At 50.7% G+C, this 21,297-nt stretch overlaps 1 protein-coding gene across 1 annotated transcript in view; it reads right to left on the bottom strand.

The window, feature by feature from the left end:
* Positions 1-21,297, bottom strand: part of Rimbp2 (RIMS binding protein 2) — a 105,830-nt gene that overhangs the window by 37,474 nt on the left and 47,059 nt on the right. Inside the window, exons 5-9 of the mRNA XM_032887187.1 lie at positions 16,936-16,986; positions 8,610-8,814; positions 5,715-5,851; positions 4,627-4,703; positions 2,740-2,849 (exon numbers count right to left, since the gene is read on the bottom strand). Of these exons, the coding sequence (XP_032743078.1) occupies positions 2,740-2,849; positions 4,627-4,703; positions 5,715-5,851; positions 8,610-8,814; positions 16,936-16,986 (580 nt within the window). The remainder of the gene's footprint in view (positions 1-2,739; positions 2,850-4,626; positions 4,704-5,714; positions 5,852-8,609; positions 8,815-16,935; positions 16,987-21,297) is intronic.

Here is a 21,297-nt window from a genome sequence, read left to right as displayed (position 1 = left end):
TACAGGTGGCTTCCATAGAAAAGCCCAATTCTTTGTGTGTGTGCATGAGTGTGCATGTATGTATGTATGTATGTATGTATGTATGTATGTATGTATGTATGTATGTGTATGCATACACACATATGCCTCTGTGTGTGTACATATATGCATGCACATGCCTGTATGTGTCTGTGCATGTGTACATATATGCACATGTATGTGTGCATGTGTACATGTGTGCACATATGTGTGTGTGTTTATGTATGCACATGCCTGTGTCTGTGCATGCATGTGTGCATGTGTGTGCATGTATGTGTGTCTGTGCATGAACCTGCCTCTGTGTGTGTCTGTGCATGCACACAGATATTATATTGTATGTATATGTGTGTGCCTATGTGTGTGTGCCTATGTGAGTATGCATGCACATGCCTTTGGGTGTGCACACAACAGAAATTGCCAAAAGTAACCAGCAGAAGTGCTTTGTGCTCCAGCACAAAACCAAAATACTATCCTCCCCACTCATCACAGAATATCCCAAGAGAGGCCAGGTGATCTTAGGAGGCCGGGGTACCATGACCTTTGGTTTGTTCCCTGCCAGACCCCCATGCCTTGGGAGATCTGTGACATGGCCCATAAAGGGCAAGCCTGCCACTCAATGAGGATTCATATTCTGTTTCTAACCTCTACTTAGGGTATGGCTCTTGAGGCAGTCAATCGTTTGTACTAAAGAAGTCTGGCCCATGGAAGTGATGGTGGTGCTGATGTTGACAACAGTAAGGATGAGGGTGACGGTGGTAATAATGATACTATGGTAGTGGTGATGAAAATGGTGATGATGTAATAAAGACGATGATAATGGTGCTGGTGATGATGGCGACTGATAATGGTGATGGCATTGATGATAATTATGACAGTGGTTATGGTGATGGTGATGGAATTGAGATGGCGGTGGCCTTGGAGATTCAGGCGATGAGGTAATTATGATGGTGGCGATGGGGATGGTGGTTGGGATGGGGTTGGCGATGACAGTGTCCAACATTTACTGAGCAATATACTGGGCTCTGTTCCAAGCACTTCCTAGCATGCAACCCCACCTTCCAGACACAGTGGATAGTGAAGGCTATTGCTATATCCATCCTGCAATGGGAAAGACTGAGACGCAGAGAACAGAAGCAAGTCCCACTGTCACGGACCCCTTTGAGTGAGGTCCTTGGGGCCTCAAAGCATGATGGGAAAATCTCAGGGACTTCATCCAGGCCATGTGGCAGTGGAGCTGGGAATCCTGTTGGCCCTACAGTAGTATATGCTGGGGATGCACATCCAGAGCCACAGTGCTGCCCAGGGCAAGGGCTGCCTACTCACTCGTCGTCAGCTGATGACATCACAGGAGCAATGCAATCTCTCAAAAGCGAGCATCTGGAAAGCAAGTCGCAGAGCTCCCAGGTACTCTGAGAAACAATCAAAGCTCATGGAAGAGAAGGCTAACTCAACAAAGGTCCCTCCTATTCAGGAGACTAGGGCAAGATCAGGTTTTCCCACAGAGCAGGAGGCCAGGGATGGCCAATTCCCATCTAGAATCAGAAGGTGGGATCTGGAGAGTTGACTCAGTGCTTCAGATCATGGGTTACTCTTCCAGGGGACCTGGCTTCAATTCCCAGCACCCACGCCATGGCTCACAACTGTCTGCCATCCTGGTATCAGGGAATCTGATGCCCTCTTCAGACCTCCACAGGCACAGCATGTATGTGCACAGACAAACAGGCAGGCAAAACACTCATGCACATAAATAAAATAAATCCATAAAACTGACTGTGGGAAGCAGGGCACCCGCAAGTACCACTGTCAGGCTAAAAGCCAACAAAACCAAGGCCTTCTGGGAGGACGGAGTCTAGTTCCTTCTCTAGGAGTGACTAGAATGGGAGAGGAATGTCGGATACGAAGCTAGACCCCTGAGATAACAAGAGAATCTTGAGGCCGCTGTGGATAGGAAAATCACACTCAGGTCACACAATGGCTCCAGCAGAAAGGACACTGATGGGCCCTTTGGGGAGTTTGGTGGCCCTTAGTTTCCACCAGCGCTCTGTCCTCAGCAGACAGAAAAGACTCTTTTTTAAATGTTGGTCTGTATAGAAAATTACAGAGTCTACAGCTTGATCGCCATTGGCAGGCAGGGTGTTTTCAGTGTGTGTGTGTGTGTGTGTGTGTGTGTGTGTGTGTGTGTGTGTGTGTATAAGCTACCTGCAAAGGAGTCCCAGTGCACAGGAGGAGACACCCAGGCTATGTGAAAACACTCCATGGTTTGTTTGTTTTTTTTTCCCAGAGCTGGGGACCGAACCCAGGGCCTTGCACTTGCTAGGCAAGCGCTCTACCACTGAGCTAAATCCCCAACCCCCACTCCATGGTTTTAAAAGGGGTTGGAGCATCCTTGAGGTGGAGTGTAGACCTGTTCCCCATGAATAATGAGAGGTGACTGCAGAGTCACCGTCAGTGTCAGCACACAGCTGCCCAGCAGCTCTGCCAAGATGAACTCCCGAGGCTCCCAAGTGCCAGCCATCTACTGCCATTAACACTTAGAAAGCCAGCTCCGCTGTCCGGGCAGTTATCCCAGAGGGAGACTGGAACCTCTGAGGGCAGAGAGAGACAGAACAGAGAGCAGGCAGCCAGAACATGTGGGAGCCTGGCACATCTCCCAGGGCCCTGGCAAGCTGGTCTTCTGCATGGACCAAGCCAGTGCCCACCAACTGCAATGCATCCACAGACCTTCGTAGAACCCATCTTCATCCATGTCCCCATAGACGTAGAGATACTTTCCCGCCGTGAGAGGCAGCTCCGCTTCCGGGTTCTCATTGGGCCCATCGAAGGGGTTGTAACTGCAGGGAGAAGCAATTTATATGTTAGTAGCCCTGGACAGGGTCTGCCAGCTTGTGGTTTCTCATGCCTATTACGTCACTAATGGTGCCACAGCTCATGCTAGCAAGATCCTATGCCTCCTCCCAAGCTTCCTCTGGATAGCTCACACCAATAGGTTAAAGGTCATTCTGAAGCCATTGAGAGCTCTTTGAATCTGCCATCTTGTCCAGACATCTTGTTCCCAGTTGTCTCTTTTACCTGAACTTCACATTTCCAAACTAATGAGCTAGTACAAAGAAAATGAATGCCGTAGCTTTTATTTTTAATGATTGATTTCTTTCTGTGAATATGTCTGGGTATGTATATGTGCATACGTGTGTGCAGTGTCTCTGGAAGAGGACACTGGATCCCCATGAGCTGGAATTACAGGCAATTGTAAACTGCCTGATGTTAGTGCTTGGAATCGAACCTGGATCTTCTGGAAGCACATCGTGTGTTCCTGACAGCTGAGCCATCTCTCTGGACTGCTTTTTTTTTTTTTTTTGAGCTGAGGACTGAACCCAGGGCCTTGCGCTTACTAGGCAAGTGCTCTACCACTGAGCTAAATCCCCAGCCCAATCCTGTTGCCTTTAAATATTTATCAACTCACTGAGGGAGAACAACAGTATATATACTACTTAACTCTTGTTTTCCTCGCCTTACAATGTAGCATGAAGACCTCATGAAGTCTGCCATTGCCTTTTGTGGTGGTTTGAATATGCTTGGCCCATGGAAAGTGGTGCTATTAGGGGGTGTGGCTTTGTTGGAGTAGGCGTGGCCTTGTTGGAGGAAGTGAATCACTGTGGGGGTGGGCTTTGAAGTCCTATGCTTAAGCTCTGCCTAGGGTGAAAGAGACCCTCTTCTGGCTGCTTTCCGATCAAGATGTAGAACTCTCGGCTGCTCCAGCACCACGTCTATCTGGATGCTGCCATGCGTCCCACCATGATGATAAAGGACTGAACCTTTGAAACCGTAAGCCAGCCCTAAACTAAATGTTTGCTTTCATAAGAGTTGCCTTGGTCATGATGTCTCTTCACAGCAATGAAACCCTAATGAAGCCACCTTTGTAGTTTAGGCATAGTATTCTGCTGCTGAGATCAACAAACCTAATCAAACTGGTTTTCTAATGTCAGATGTAGACACTGCTTATCTTTGCACACTTTCTCAAAGAAGAAATTCTAGAACTGTATTTGTTTGATCAACTGTCTGCCCTACTGAATACTTCTAAGATATGATGCCTGAGATTTCCACTAGATTACAGAAGATGGGGAATGGAGGCCCTGGACACAGTCTCCCCTTGTGACATTCTGTTTTGCCACCTGTCGTGGGTTGAATCGTGACCCCCATAACGTCTGTCACAAGTCTCAGCTCCTGGTCTCTGTGAATGTGGTCTCCTTCACAGCGAGATCCCTGCACATGGCACCCCGGTGAGAAAATATCGCACTAGCCAGGGTAGATATGAATGCATAAGACACAGGAACACAGATAGAGATGGGGCTATGAGAAGGTAGAGACAGAGACTAGAGAGATACATCAATGGCCAAGGGTACTAGAGCCCCCAGAACCTGAGAAGGGTCTAACCCCCTCCATAGAATTTTCCTAGGGCATGGCCATGGGGGCACCTTAGTGTATCTGCTGACATCTAGAAATAGAGGGAACTCCATTTGAGGCCCTGAATCATAGAATCTCGGAGGCCTGTGCACTCTGTGCCTCTCGATGGCTTCCTCTCAGGGTGGGGGTGGGGCATCACATCCCTACCTGTAGCGGGCCACACACAGGTGCACCTTCCCCGAGCTGCTGTGCTTGGAGTTGTTAGAGTTCCGGTCATTGTCCATCTGTAAGGCAGTCATTGTGGTTTCCACTTAGTGATTAAAGACTTCAAGATCCACCCCCAGTCTGTGAAACCCTCATGAAGTGGGACCCACCTCCACTGGCATCTGCTAGGAATCCCAGAGTAAACATCGGCAGAGAATTGGGTGCCCCCGCCCCCCGTACTCTAGCCTAAGACACTTGAATGCCACTTGCCAAGTAGCTTATGGGAGGCAGAAGTGACCATGTCCTCTGCTTCCAGAGGCTCTTGCTACGGAGGGACACATTTGCTGCCTCCACATGGCATTCGGTAAGCCAAGGAGAGTCACAGCAAAGGCGACACTAGGAGAGCTCTTAATTCATTCTTTCCTCTTTCTGTCTCGGGGTCTGCAGGACTTAAGGATGCTGGCCCCAGAGTTCCCTACTGCAATAATTCCAGGGGCGTGTGGTCTTTTCTCAGAGGGCTAAGAGGAAGACTGAGTAATAGTGTCCTGAGGAAGGCAAGCTCCTCTGTCTGCCATCCCTTCTCTGTGTGGAAGCCAAAGTGGTCCCCTTCATAGTTCCAATCAAGCCATGCCACTCCCTCCGGAGAGCCCTCCAAGTACCACCCTGGGTGACTTACACAGAGACTACTGCTACTCGAGGTACCAAAACCCACAACTATCCCCTCCTCTCCAATCTCCCAGCTCCACTCAGCCAGCCAAGCTTCTGATGTCTCAGCCATTCAGTGACACCAACGAGAGAGAAACCCTCCTGGTTTCACAGCCCCTCCCTGTGTGATCACAAGTCCACACGCACCCTGTTCTGCTGTCTTCAGAACCCTCACTGGGAGCTGGCTGACCACACGCTGACAGGGTGCTGATACTGGGGGTCTCCTCTGTCTATAAACAGTAGTGATTTCTGGCGCCTGGTGAGTCACTAAGGGTGGCTGTAGAAAACTGATAGGAACAAAGGAGGGGCCCAGGTAAATGGGAAAGTAGGGTGGAGCCATAGATGTCCTCCCAGATACAGCCTACAGCTGACGAGGTGGGACTCACCTCGGACTCAAATCTGCATCTTGGGCTGCTGGATCGCAACAGGAAGGAGGGCTTCACACACGGAGACTCCAGCTTGTCCCCAGACAGCGGAATATAGTCACCAATCACAGAGTAGTGTCCGGTGGGGCCCTCGTGACCTGGCCGGGAACACAGGAATGGATGAGGGAAGGAGGCAGGTGAGCCACTCATATACTAATCCCCTCAGGTTGGTCTCACTGCAGCCCTGGCCTGGATCACTGTGGGCAGCATACAGGCTGGCTGTACTGAAGGCCTGTGTGTCCTGAGAGCAGGGTCCTCCCATTGACTTGAAATCAAGGGGCTGTGAGGCCTAGTGACCTCCACAGCCTGATACCAGGAGGAGTGTACCCACAGAGCCAGGTACTATAATACAGAGAGGCAGAGTCTGGACCTTCTGTGACATCAAGGGCAGCTGAGTGAACCTGTACCTGAGGCTACACCATAACTCTCCCCCTCTTAAATGACAATTACTCCCCTGCTCATATTGATGTATGTTAAAGTTCATTGTCACTTTGATCAAAAATAAAATAAAATAATAAAATAGAAGTCCAACTTTCTGCCTAGAAAGTATTTGATAGGAGGTTTCTCAGTACCAAAGAAAGTTGTGTGCACCCTTTCTTCTCAGGGTGTTTCTGATGCCAGGCCTGGCTGCAGGGAAGAGACGGAGCACGCTGACCCAGCATGGCCACACTTCAATCCAAATGCAAACATGAAGTATTGGAGTGGCCTTCCCTGGCGCCCTCCACTGCCTTCAGGTCAGAATGTCCTTGCCTATGGGGAATCCAGCCTCTTCCTGAATGGCCTCATCAAGCGCTTGCCTCACTGAGGGACAGGAGACCCCCAAGACCAGATCAGGAAATAAAAAGTGACTAAAGCCAACGCAATTAGCGAGCCATCGATACCTTAGCATGGAAGACTGGAGTGTCTTACATAAAATAAGATAATCCAGGCACCAGAAGATGCCGACCAAAGTGGCCCCAGTCACATGTGGACTCTGACGATGTCACAGTCCTAGAAGCAGAGAGGAGTAAGTGCTAGCCGCCTGGGCAAGAGAGTAGGAAGATGTCGGAGCATTAGTGGGAAGTCCTGGGCTGGGGGAATAGGTTTAGGTCTTGGCACACACTAATGCAAGTATAGTTAATCACACTATGCTCTTCCCAAACACAGTCAGGAAGCCTCTGCTCTAGGTCCTGTGCCACATGAGTATATCTTTAAGGGAATGTCTAGGTGACCCAACAAGCTTAAATAGAGCTAATCAGAAGAGCAGGGAGCGCTGACAAAACAGCTACACCACAGAAGAAAGTGTCTCTCCCAGCAACACTTAACTACCTACATAAGCTGTATGGGGTAGGGGCTTCATAAGCCCCTCACACGGCAGTCATGAACTGTCTATAAAGTCTCAGAAAGAGACAGGCTTCATGAGCCCTGTCATGACAGGAAGTTAATGGTCCTAACCTTGTGCAGATCTCCTGTAGATGATCATAGCTACAGAAAGCTCAGTAGGGCACCAGGCGCGTTATACCTGAGAAGGGCAGCACACGCCTGTGGCTGATGCCAAACACATGTCTACTGGACATGTGCCAGGTAGAGGTGTCGTGTAATTAGTTTCCACAAGAAACCTTCAGCTTTGCCTCAAATGGCCTCCTAGGATTTTGCCAAGCTGGGGGCATGATCTGCCTGACTCCCTTGCAGCTAGGATGCTGTAAGTCTTTGGGGGAGGGGGCAGAAGCTGGTTTGTGCCTTTCACAGTTTGACTATGTTCTCCAGTGGGTGCTGAGCCCAACCATCCATCTAGAGCAGCCCCAGACTCTTTCTGCCTCACCATCCATCTATAAACACCTGTGTAGGACAAAGGCCACCTTGAAGCCTATCTGACATTTTGCATCTGAACAGGGCTTCCCATGGGACCCTGTCATCTAACAGACTTCATAGCCTTGGCACCCAGACACCTCGTGGGTGCACTATGCTCAGTAAACAGCGAGAGGCGTGTGGGCAGCCCCATCCCCTCCATCTTGTTTCTCATAGCAACAGCCACTGATGTTGTCTCTGCAATGCAAGCGCTAGAAGGAAAGATACAAGAGCTGAGGGGCTGAGGGGTAGAACCCCATTGATGATGACACACAACAATGAGCACTGCCTACTTTTATAACAACAACAACAACAACAACTACAACAACAACAACAACACCAGAAGTACATCCATTTTGATGAGAACCAGAAGAGGTCAGAAATTATCTTAATACAGTTACAAAAGGAAGTCTGGCATTCAGCTCTCTGAATAAAAAGAAGTCAACAACTTGGGGTTTTGTTTTTAGGACAGGGTCTCGCAGTATAGCCAAGGCTGTTCTGGAAGTAGCTGAAATTCTCTGGTGTCAGTCTCCCAAATGCTGGATTGCAAGTATGAGCCTTTGGTCTGGAGGGAGGGGCTGGGGGGATAGCTTAATTGATAGTGTTTGCCGAACCAGAATGAGGAATTGAGTTCCAGCTCCAGCACCCATGCAAGAGGCTAGACATGGCAGCACACCCCATAATCCCAGCACACCCCTGGGGCTATGGAGACAAGCAGACCTCTAGAGTTTACTTGCCAACAATCTAGGCTAATTAGCAAACCCCAGACCAATGAGAGACCTGTCTTACAAAAGCAAGGTGGATGGAACACCTGATGAACACCACCAGAGGTTGACCTCTGCTCTCTACATGCAGGTACTCACACATGCATGTGCACCTGTGCCCTCTCCCCAACACAGGGAGAATGGGAGTATCCTAGCCACTCTATGAATGAGTAACCTGGGCTGTCCTCAGTCCTGCTGTGGTAGGTCCTCATACTCTCAACCACAGGGCACCCTCCCCGAACCTTCGGGAACATCCATCACTTACCTTTGTGGATGGAGGTGGCTAGTCCATTCATGTACTGTGAGAAAGGCTTGCCAGGGGCCAAAGGGACATCCAGCAAGGCCACTGAGTTGCTTCCCAGCAGGTCAATACTCCCAGCGTGTTGCCGGAACTTCTCCAGGTCCCGGGACAACAGGTTAAACTGCTCGCTTTGCACACGGCATTTCTCTTCCAGCTCTCGGACCTTGGACTGCACAGCAGAGGCAAAACTGGTCAATGAGGGGTAGTCAGTGGTACAGGTGTGCACAGGGCATGTGTGCCTTTTTAAGAGCGTGTGCGTGCAATAAGATGTGCTGTGTGCCTGTGTATGGCAGGGTCTGCTCCCACCTCCACAGAACAGCAGCGTCTGGGAGCCCAGCCTCACAGGCAGCCTGGCTGTTGGCCACCATGAGGAACCACATGTGCCAAGAAATTCTTGCCATCGCTCAACTCCCAGCCAAGCTTGGATTGTTCCAGGCTCTGTGTGCAGCCTGGGCATTTTGTGGTTGGCACGCCTGTTTGATATTTGGAGCGTATGGCTGAAACAGCTCTGATTTGGGAACAGCCAGGCTGTCATGCCATCTCAATGGGTGCCCATCCCATGGGCCTGAAGACCCCTGAAGAACACAGCTGGTAGCAATATGAGGGAGTATCTACGTGGTACTGGGTGAAAAAACACCACGGTCATTGGCCAACACCACCATGAGGCCTAGGGAAATACAAGAACCCTTCAGGCAAACACATGGAAGAAAAGGGCAGCCAGCAAGCTCCGTCCTTGGGCACAGGTGTGGGAGGCTACTCCTGGGTGCTGTGTGGCTCTCTACTAGACCATCAGAGGGTTTAATCTGTGTGCTCCCCACTGCTCTCCTAAGAACTTGACAGTGACATAGGGACCTAGCTGGTCAATAGACTGTTTTTATTACCGGCATGAGGGACTACAGGGAAAAAATGGCTGAGTCAGTCTGCTGCTGTCTGGCTTGATCAGGGCTCAAGAGTGGACAGTCCCCATCCTCCTCCTCTTCCCCCTCTTCTCCCTCCTCCTCTTCCTTCTCTTCCTCTTCCTTTTATCCCTTCACATCCTCTACCTCCTCTGCTTCTCTCTCCTCCTTTCTTGATCTCTTTTCTTTCCTTTTAATCTAAATCCTCTCCCTCCTCTTACAGAGCTTCACATCCATTCTTCTTCCTCCTCCTTTACCTCCTCCCCATCCTCCTCCACCTCTGCTTTGACTATTTCCTCCTACACTATGTCCTTCTCCTCCCCCTCCTCTTTCCCTTCCCTTCTCACCTCCACCTCCTTCCCTTCTCTCCCTCCTCCTCTCCTCTCCCTCCTCGTCTTTCTCCTCCTCTCCCACCTCCTCCACTCCTCCTCCCCTTCTCTCCCTCTTCCTCTCCCTTCTCTCCCTCCTCATATTCCCCCTCCTCTCCCTTCTCTCCCTCCTCATCTTCCCCCTCCTCTCCCTTCTCTTCCTCCTCATCTTCCCCCTCCTCTCTCACCTCCTCCCCTCCTCTCTCTCCTCCTCTCCCTCCTCATCTTCCCCCTCCTCTCCCTTCTCTTCCTCCTTGTCTTCCCCTCCTCTCCCACCTCCTCCCTCCTCTCTCTCCTCCCTCTCCCTCCCTCATCTTCCCCCCTCCTCTCCCTTCTCTTCCTCCTCATCTTCCCCCCCCTCTCCCACCTCCTCCCCTCCCTCCCCTCCTCCTCTCCCTCCTCATCTTCCCCCTCCTCTCCCTTCTCTTCCTCCCTCATCTTCCCCTCCTCTCCCCACCTCCTCCCCTCCTCTCTCCCTCCTCTCCCTCCTCATCTTCCCCTCCTCTCCTTCTCTTCCTCCTTGTCTTCCCCTCCTCTCCCACCTCCCCTTCTCTCCCTCCTCCTCTCCCTCCTCATCTTCCCCCTCCTCTCCCTTCTCTTCTTCCTCGTCTTCCCCCTCCTCTCCCACCTCCTCCCCTCCTCTCTCCTCCTCTCCCTCCTCTCCCTTTCCTCATGCCATAAGCATTAAGTCTCTCAGTTCTTTCATCCAGAACAGGATGCTATTTATGTCTGCGATCACGGGTTTCTAAAAATAACCGCAACAGATCCCAAGCCTATAATTAATTTCTTCAATTCATTAAAAAAAATCAGCAGGGTTCCTCTTTTTAAAAAGCTGAATGAGGTTGGCTAAGATAGCAGTCGCCTCAGAGGAAGGCAAGGCACCGAGCCCCTGGGCTCTGTGGCACAGGTGGGCCATGGAGAGCATGAGGAGATCCGTGAGTGAGGACGAGTGTGACTCCAAGAGCAGAATCCATGTGTGGGATGACGACATCAGGATCCTGGGGCCCTAGCAGCTCCATTCAGGCTCAAGGCTCAAGTATCGTACATGATAGCAGGGTCATCAGAGGGAATGGAATCAAATATCCCCACGAGGGGAAAGCCATCAGATCATCTGAGTAACCAAACTGGGCCATGAGTACCCAAAGAGGCTGGTGGGGGTTCCTGGGTATGAGGGTGAGCAGGAAACAGCATCTGACTTCATCTACACTTCAAAAAGCACCTCGTAAGCATCATACACACACAACCAGACCTAAGGAAGGAGAGGCAGGAGGACTCTGCACCCATACCACAAAATGTCAATGCTATGCACTCAGGGACAGGCCAGTCTCGTCAGGTTGTGTGTGTGTATGTGTGTGGGGGGTGTCGCTATTCAGGGGCAGCATGAGTAGGTGTCCTCCGGTGGCAGAAGATGCCAGGTATCTGATTGTTGTCATGTAAGTCCCTGATGATAACCAGACTCTATAGAGCTCTACTATGAGAAGAGAGCCAAGTGGGGGGTGAGGTCCGAGGCCAGCTGGAGCTCCTCGGCTGATTGGCGCTGCTTCGGCCTCAGGTCCTGGACTTGAGGTAAAATGCTGTGGCTAGGGTACCTGGGAGAGGTGGAGCTTGTAAAAGTGTCCCGGCTGCTTTTTAAAGCTCGGAGTCCAAAATTATTACTGAGGGGTTGGGGATTTAGCTCAGTGGTAGAGCACTTGCCTAGGAAGCGCAAGGCCCTGGGTTCGGCCCCCAGCCCCGGAAAAACAAAACAAAACAAAACAAAACAAAACAAAACAAAACAAAACAAAACAAAATTATTACTGAATATAAAGGCTGATACAGGTGCTATAGAGATGCGACAGATGCTACGACCTCATAGACGAATGAATAAGTGTTTCACTTTACCAAAGCTAGGGGTAGTCAGGGAGCACTGACTGGGGGTCTGCATCCAAAGAATATGGCCAGCTCAGACTATAGGGTCTAGCCTGCTCTTCCAGTTCTATGGGTACGCACGACCCAGTTTGGCCCCTAGAGGTCGCCAGAAGCCAGTCTAGAGGCCCCAGAGACAAGTGGACCTATTGTATGCCAGCTTTACAGCCATACATACTTCTTCGTAAGTGTGAGGAATGTAAAAAAGGTGGTATTGGTTAGTGAAATTGAAAGTTTGAATATGGGGCTGGAGAAATGGCTCAGGGGTTAAGAACACAGGCTGTTCTTCCAGAGGACCCAGGTATAGTTCCCAGGACCCACACGGAAGCACAACTATTTGTAACTTGAGTTCCAATCAGTCCAGCGCCTTCTTCTGGCCTCTGTAGGTACTGCAGGCACATGGTGCATGCTTGCACAGACTACCCATAGAACATAAATTAATGAAGGGATTTAAACACAGAGTTGGCTCGAACACCTGAGTACTGTTCTCTACACGAATGTATAAGGTGCAGGGTAATGGAAGCTTGCTGTCCTGGAAACTGGCTAAAGCTAGGGAGGTTTTTTGTTTTTTTTTTTTTTTAAGTTTGTTTTTGTTTTATATTTATTTATTTTATGTGAGTACACTGTAGCTGTTTCAGACACACCAGAAGAGGGCATCTAATCCCATTACAGATGGTTGTGAGCCACCATCTGGTTGCTGGGAATTGAACTCGGGACCTATGGAAGAGCAGTCAGTGCTCTTAACCGCTGAGCCATCTCTCCACCCTGGATTTGTTTTTTGTTTTTTTTTAAGATTTATTTAGTTTAGGTGAGTACACGGTCCCTGTCTTCAGACACGCAAGAAAAGGGCATCAGATCCCATTACAGATGGTAGCGAGCCACCATGTGGTTGCTGGGAATTGAACTCAGGACCTCTGGAAGAGTAGTCGGTGCTCTTAACCACTGAGCCATCTCTCTAGCCCAAGGCTAGGATTTTTAATATTCTTTGTGTCTAAACACCGTTCAGTAAACCCAGTTGCCTGGGGTGTGTCTGACTTGCAGCTTTCCCTCCAGGAAGCACATAGGGAGCTGATGGTGGAGATGTGATCCAGAGACCCCCCGGGGGCTTCTGGGTAGAACCACTGAGGCTAATGCCCCTGCTGTGTTGGTAACTGCTTGCTTTATAAACTACGTCCACAAGGGGCGCTACCGTGGGCCTGACTTTGGGGGTGGCCCGCAGGGAACTGAAATGGGGTAGAAGAGTCTGGCTTTCTAGGTCAGAGAAGACAGAGAAGCCAAGTGTGGTGCCAGGACACCCCGATGAACACTAGCTTTCTTCCCAAGCTTTCGGCTGCTCTCTCCACTCCGAAAGGCAGGACGCCAACTCGGGCCTCAGCAGTTTCCAACCATAAAGAGAAAGAGCCCACAGAAGCCTCGAGTCCCCATGTGTCCCTGTTGATGGCTCCTGCAGCCGCTGTGTGTCCGGGCCACTCGCTGGTTAGCTCTGATAGCCTGTATGTCACGCAGCGGACTGTGCTGCTTCTAGCTACGGCTTCGATGCTGTGGTGTTTATCTGGAGCACTGTGGAGTCTCTCCCCGTTGCATGGTGGGAACCTTGCCTCTGTGAGTTCACTCAGCCTCGTGGACCCGCCCACTCTTCCCTGATGGGCCAGCCCAAGCCTCTCAGAGAACCACACCACCTGCAGGCGGGGGATGGAGGGGTCTGTGCTGGGACCTGTGGCAGTGGCAGATGGCGAAGCGGGTCTATAATTGGAAATAAATGCAGCAGCTTGCAAATGCAAGCGGAGCATTTAAAAGCCAGAGGCAAATATCCGAAGACGTGACTGCCGCCGGCTTCCCTGCCACCTTCACAGGCGGTTTCTCTGACCTTCCTTCTCGGAGGCACGGGGCTTCATGCTGCGCTAGTGTCCAAGCTAAGGTAGCTTTGAAGGTAAAGGACACTTCTCCAATTAAAGACAACAGGACATGCAGAGATCCCCTGCAGAGCTACCTACAGCATCCCGTTCATCGTCATCGTTACCATGGAAACAGAGCTCTGAGGAAATGACCCTGTCCTCAAGGCCCAGACCCCTTGCTCTCACCCCGACATTGCCCGCAAACACTGTGGTCTTTCCCGTACATCATTCTGGCTATGACATTTCTCAGTGCCAGGAAGGCGATGTCACCACGCACACTCGTCCCTTCTGCCAACTACAAACGAACACGCAGCCTAAGGGCCAGCATTCCCTAGAGCTCCCTTGCAGCCTCACCTGCTGTGGGGAGAGGGATGCAGCTGTCTATGTGTTGGGGACCCTGCCTCTTGCTCTTGGGGTCCTCACCTGAACTATGGGAAGATCACTGTGTTTCTAATCAACTCCTGAAGTTGGCATTCTCTCAGGTATCCTGCACAGCAACCTCCACACCCCAAATACTGTCTGTGCACCCTCTGGGAATCAGTCCTGCAAGTATCTACGGAACTGGTGGGTATGCAAAGGGCTTCAGTCAACACTAAACTCCAACTCAGCCTCCTCTAGTGGTCATACTGTTGATGCCTTCGGGAATGCAGGCTGTCTTTCTTTGGAGTGTTTCTACCTACAGACAGTCACTCAGGCAACATCTAGGGTGTCTGATACACTGCAAAGATAGCCACCCTTCAAAGGCATCCTGATAACTACCGTGACAGACTTAGTCTCCCTATCTCTCCACAGTGCTAAGGTAGGGTCTGGGCTGGGCTGCAGGGGCCTGGGGTTATCCGTTATGAAGTCTGATCGTGAGATGGTCAAGACTTTCAGTATCCTTCTTTCCCATCAGCTAGCCTGATGCCACCTCTTACATGTGGCTGAGGCCCATCCACATGGGACCTTGTAGGGCCCTATAAGGAAAAACTTCATCTGAGCTCTCCCTGGGCCTGGGGATTGATATTTGTGACAAGTTCCCAGATATGCCGTGATGATCAGTCTATGTATTAAAATCATTTAGCAGTGAGGAAACCTACCCTTTCTGACTTGAGTACCAGGGCCTGGTCTGAACCAGGGGCCACACTGGGGGAAGTTAAAAGAAAGAGCAGAGTGCCTCTCCCCTATGGAAGGAGCTTGCTGTTGGCTCGGGATAGCTAGGAGGAAGAGCATACAGGAGCCAGAATGAATTCTGATGACCTATAATGGAATTCTAGGCATACTGCCAGCCCCTTCCGACCGCAAACCAACCCCAAGGAACATTAGTCCCAGCCTCTTGCCCACGGTCATCTGAATTCATAGCATTGGCCGGCGGTGGCAGGAAGATGTGTGCTCAGGGCCAGCTCGGCACTCCAAGAGTGTTTTTGTATTCCTATGCCCACTCTTCTGCTGGTGCCAGGCTGAGAAGCCCTGGTCCACACCCACACCAGGCCCCTGTGCAGTGTCAGACCCTCAAGGTGCTTTGTAGAAGGGAGAGAGGAGGAGGAGGAAGAGGAAGAGGAAGAGGAGGAGGAGGAAGAGGAGGAGGAGGAGGAAGAGGAGGAGCAGACCCAGGGCTCAGAGCTGCCCACCTAGGGAAAGTACCACAGAGTACACACGCGAGAGGGAAAGCCACACTGAATACCTGCATGCAGTCCAGGGTGTTCTGGGTGGAGAGCCAGGCGAGACAATTACAGAGAGATGGTGTAAATGAAGTGGACAGTGCCCAGGACAGCCCGTGGCCGAGTGGCCCGCCCCAGCTTCTGAACAAAGGCATGGCGTGCCGTGGATGTTAGCAAGCATAATCTCAAAGCACTGGCTACTGGCTGCCATGATAATGCAGCAGGAGACCGAAATGACACTGGTGACCAGATCTGTAAGTTTCAGGGCAGCTAAAAAAAGAGACTGTTTCCAGCCAGAGGAGGTGAGACTACACTGTTACCCCAGGAACATGGATGTCCATCTGGAGGTAGCCTGTTCCATTCTCCCGAAACCTGCATTTTTCTGGCATCCGAACACATACATCCCTCTTGATCTAACCGATGGGAACTTCCCAAACATTAACATCAGTGCATGGGATAGTGATCCCAGAACCTTTCCTGTGGGAGACATAGATTCCAGGGGGGCGGATAGAAGAAGTGCGCACATTCTGTTTTCAGCAACAGTTACTCCCCTGGGGAAGGGGTCGTCTCGCAATTACATGGAATTCCCACCTTCCCCAGCCGCGGGTAGCCTGGGGAGCTACACAGCTGGTCCAATTCACCACTATCTGACTCACAGAGTGACCACTAGCTAACTGTTCACTACGCATGAGGAATGACTAGGACACCGAGCTGCCAGCTTCCTTCTGCCTATCTACCATTCTCTAAGAAGGCCCACAGGGGACCCAAGTCACAGACCAGGAGCGGGCCCTCCCCGTGTGCCACCCCAGATGATGGGACCTGGTGGCCATTTTACTTCCAGATCCTCGGGACCATTCAGGAAGATCTGTCTGCATGTGGCTCAGATGGCCACTCCCACTGGGACAATGATCCTACAAGTGGCTGCTATGGCACTAACCACGTTGGCTCCTAGACCAGCGGTTCCCAACCTGTGGGTCGTGACCCCTTTGAGGACTATATATCAGATATGCTGCATGTTAGATATTTACATTACGATTCATAACAGTAGCAAAATTACAGTTATGAAATAGCAACAAAAAACAATTTTATGGTTGCATTGGGAGTTGGGGGGGGGGCGTTGTCACACCATGAGAAGCTGCATTAAAGGGTCCCAGCATTTAGGAAGGTTGGGAACTGCTGTACGAGCCCCTCCCCCTTCTCCAATCCTGTAAGTATCTCCCCAGCAGGAGCAAAAAGTTTCTGTAAAGTCCCCTATGCCATCCCTCAGAGGACTGCATCCCCCAGGAACAACCCAACATTGATTCTAGGAAAAGCCTCTCCTCAGGTCTCGATGAGAACAGCTAACCAAATCCCATCTCTGACCCAGGCTGTGTGGCTGAGGAAAAGCTGATTTACCTCTCTGTGCCGTTTCCTCAGTGGTAAGGACAGAAATGGTAACAGCGCCTAGGAGACAGCATGCTTTGGGGGATATTGTGAGTGACGGTGTGCTGTGGCCATATCCGGTTTCTGACACGCACGCGGTGGGTACCATTTATTTTCTGGCAACCATAGAGTCCTCCCAGCCCCAGCCGCCCACAGTTGCTCACCTCTAACAGCTGTACAGCCCCTTCATGCTCTTTCTTAGCTTCAACCTGAGCCTGTTGGTGGGAGAGAAAGAAAAGAAAGCATTTAGATGAGGGAGGAGGGGCTTGGGTCGGAATCTGCAAGACCAGTGTGCGCCCGGTGGGTCCTGATTTCCCAGCCCCAGGGTAAGTGCTGCAGGTCTTCCCCTGAGCTGCACCAGGGGTCCGATGATCTTTGGGGACTCAGGCAGAGAAAGACCAGACTCTTAAATGGTAATGGTGCCCAGGAGAGAGGGGCTAGGGTAGCATCTAGTTAGGCAGCTAAGTGTGAGGCTAGCAGCTCTGCCCCTGTGGCTGAGAAGGAACCCCCATGCGTTCCAACCTACGTAGCAGGATCTCCAGGCTGAGCCTGAAGAGCACTCTCTTCTCATCCATCCTCCTGCCTGGGAGATGTGGCACTACTCTGTATACCTTTCAAGTCCTCCTCCAGTCACCCTGACCTGAAGGAGGTGCCGTGGTGCATGGGGTCCTACACCTCCAGCCTGCAGCAGGGGCCTGCCTCTTTTCCCATAATTAAGGTCATACCACATGGGACATGTCACTAGTTTTACTGAGGAAATTTCAGAGAATGAGAGCCCCTGCCTGGCAAAGGGAAATTCATAAATTAAATTCAAAGAATTTAATTCTTTTGAGTTAAAAAGCGATCTCACTTGTCCCCACTCCTCCTGAGGCCCTGGCATAGTGACAGTTCATGTTATTTGTCTTCTCAGCCTCCTCACCTGAGAGCAGCGCTCACTACCGAGAAGATAAATACAACCCCAGACTCTCCCATTAGTTCATCTGATGACCACAGAGCCTAATTCGAGCTGGAAGCCTGGGCTGGGGGATCCTGGGAGAATGGGAGGGGTTCTTTCCTTTTGGAATTGAGATGAGAAGTTGGTGCAACTGCAGCCATTTTACCACCATGAGGGGAAAGGCTAGAGAAAACCGAAGACGAAGGTGGCCCAGGGGAAGGCAGAGAGAAATGAATTATGGTGGCATTTGGGATTCAGTTGTGCCTGAAGTGACTGGTTAAGGTCCTGGACCTAACCACATCCAAAGTCATCCCACAGTTATATAGACAGACAAACTTTCCCATCGGGTTTTCTGTTTGGAGAAAACAGGATAAATGCCATCACCCACTGGTAAGAATATGATGCTCCCCTCTGAAAGTGGATGAACTGAGGCTCGGGATATCTGACGCAGCATAGGATAGAGTAAAAAGAGAGCTCAGGCTTCTGCCTCACCAGGCTGGATATCCGACCAAGCTGGGTTCATCTGTGTCTCCAAGCATTCCTCAGTTTCATTTTCTATTGTTGCTTTTTGAGACAAGGTTTGGGTAGCCCAGGCTGGCCTCGAACTCACCACGTAGCCAAAGGCAAACTTGTAATCTTCCTCCTCCTTTCTCCCATGGGTGGGGGAGACCAGGCACATGCTGTCACAGCAAATGGACTTACGCCATGCTGAGGGTTGACCCCAGGCCCTCACGAATGCTAGACAAACGTAACAATTGAGCCACGCCCCCAGGGCCCAGCCCTTCAGCTTGTGAAAGGGTTTGCTTCCTGGCACTCCAGTCTCCTGCCTCATCACCTGCTCTAATTAGGAAGCCATGTGCCCAGCTGGGCTCATACCGGGGTTTCCATTTCCAGAGAGTATCAGCCTGGACCTTGCACTGGGGAGGGTGAGAACTGAATATTACCTCATCTCCGCCACTGTGAGATTCTGTGTGGGCTGGGCCGAGACAAGAACCTGGCTCCGTGGCACAGACTCAAAGGAGAATAAGCCCAAGATTCCCAAAAAGCTCATTCGCCTCGAGTCTCATTCTCACAAATCCCCACTGAGGGTCTAAGAGCCAGGCGAGCCGCTAGAACCCGGCCCCACTAATCACGCGGTTATTGAATTCGGCTCACGCGCTGACACTTGAAATTGTTCCTTTCAAAACAAAAACAGCCACAATAACAGAAGAAATAACAAAATGGGGGCACGGGGTAGGGAGGAACCAGCCAGGGAGCAGAGAGATTTTTATAAATATCTCTTGTCATCGAGTCAAAGACAGTTTTCAACTGTCAGGATTCAATCAACAAAGCACTCAGGCAGGCCGGGGAGGCCGGGCCAACTTGGCAGCAGCGACTCTATCTCTGCCTCTGGATGCCGATCAGGAGTTCATTTTCATGGGCCACTTCCAAGCTGGGCCATTTGGGCGATTGGAATAGATTGTTAAATTTAACACTCCATGTTGGCAGTTCCAGAGTCTCAAAAAAAAAAAAAATCTCATCAGTAGCTCAGGCGAGGCACATTTTGGGGCCACTGCCAGCACTGGGGGCGGGGGGTAGTGTGACCTTCGTGGGAGACAGGATGCCTGCAGATGGAGAAGCACAGAGAAGAGTTATGGCTCTCCAGGAAGCACACAGCGCTCCCCAGAAGGGACCTATCACCTGCAGGGGCAGTTGTCAGGAAGGAAGGAATAGTCTGCACATACAATGATAGATTCAAGACAGACATGCACACAGGAGGGATACAAGACACAGGCATAGGACACTTGCCCTGGGAGCCATCCTGTGTCAGGACGATAGGCGTAGGATGGAGCTAAGAAGACTCTTTTTGTTATTTTTTATTACTGTTATTGATTTTAGTTTAAATGAGACTCTTGTAACTATTGGAGCTACAGGGCCTCAGACAGGAGCCTCGAGTTTGACACTCATCAGGGCTGAGATGTTGACAGGCACATGTCCACATCCCGGGGGCATGTCTAGGGAAACAGAGGAATGATGCCAAAGCTTCAGGCGCCCTCTCAGTGACAGAGCACTTGCCTAGCATGTACAAGGTCCTGGCTTCCATCCCCAGCAGCACAAACAATAGTAGAGTCCATGCTCTCCGGAGTCCGTGTATAATGTCGGTCTGTGCATATCCCAACTCTCCCCCACGTAAAACAACAAAGCCTAGACTTCCATCATAGGGGCAGAAATCGGCAAAGAATATGTTATGCAGCCCATGCTGGCTGGCTCCTCTGTGCTTTCCCATTTCAGAAACAGGCCTGGGATTGGAAGCTGTGACTCTAAAGTACAAAACCTTTGCACAGACACTAGACAGTAAGGATGAGGGCACGGGTGGCCTGGGTCGCTGACAATTCACAGCCATGAAAGTGGTACTCTAGGGTCACAGAAAGGCTCTGGAGAGGTCTCTGTGGGATCAGACTCACATCACAGGACATCTAGCCAGTTTGCAACTCCAGGCTCTCAAGAGGAGAGCCTTCCCAGGTCCCAGGAAGGCTGACTGCCATGGTCATAGTTTACTCAGAATGATACAAGGGTAGGAGTGTGTAGTGACAAGCACTCACCATCTCTATCTCTTGGAGGCACTGAGATAAAGGCTGAGTTGGGGGACAGCTTCTCTGTGCCAACCTAGCTCCCCAGCTCTGGAGTTTGCCCAGTGATCACTGAGCTCCCGCTACAAGATGACCTGTCCTAGAAACCCATTTGGTCTCATGGCCAAATCAACGAGTGGACAGACACATCCTGACACTGTCCACTGTGGACCTGTGTCCCATGCTGGTGCCAAGAGGGTACTTTCTTGGGAGCAAACTCCTACACCATGACAGGTAATGCAAAACAGCCTGGGGACCCTTGCAAACCCATGAGAGGTTTTGGTTCCCTTCAAGGTGATGGTCATTGATGGGGCTGATGCGTTTGCCGTGAAACTCTTCATTTACCTCCACCCTGGGGTGGCAGAGTCAGGGGCTCCCTGGACACCATAGTTCCCTTTCTGAATTGGCTCTGTGTCTAACGCAGAGCCAGCACTGTGAGGGAAGCAGTCATCAGCCATTGCAGGGGACAGACTGTGCCATCCAGAGAGGACCAAGTGAACCACGAACTTGGGGAAGAGTTCACGGTCTCCTTCCACTCGGCTTCCACCATCCCTCCCTTATGCCATTATTGATATTGATATTGTTATTATTGTTGTTGTTGTTGTTGTTGTTGTTATAACCATCATTTCTAAGAAATTACAAAATTGGCAGTTGATTTTATCCAGTTTCTCTTCCTACATCCCCACAGATGAAGAGGTACCCATATGGCCAAACTAAAGACCATGATAAAGGGACAAAAAGTTCAAGGACATTGGATGACAGGAAACAGAGAGAGAGAGAGAGAGAGAGAGAGAGAGAGAGAGAGGAGAGACAGAGACAGAGAGACAGAGAGAGACACAGATAGAGAGAAACACAGAGGGTCAGAGATACAGAGACAGAGACAGACAGAGAGACAGAGAAAGACAGAGACAGAGAGAGACAGAGAGACAGACAGAAAGAGACAGACAGAGACAGAGAGACAGAGAAAGACAGAGACAGAGAGA

This window comes from Rattus rattus, chromosome 16, assembly GCF_011064425.1.
Source record: "Rattus rattus isolate New Zealand chromosome 16, Rrattus_CSIRO_v1, whole genome shotgun sequence".
Taxonomy (NCBI): domain Eukaryota; kingdom Metazoa; phylum Chordata; class Mammalia; order Rodentia; family Muridae; genus Rattus; species Rattus rattus.
Note: the sequence above shows the minus strand (reverse complement) of the source record. Positions and strands in the feature narration are given on the sequence as shown.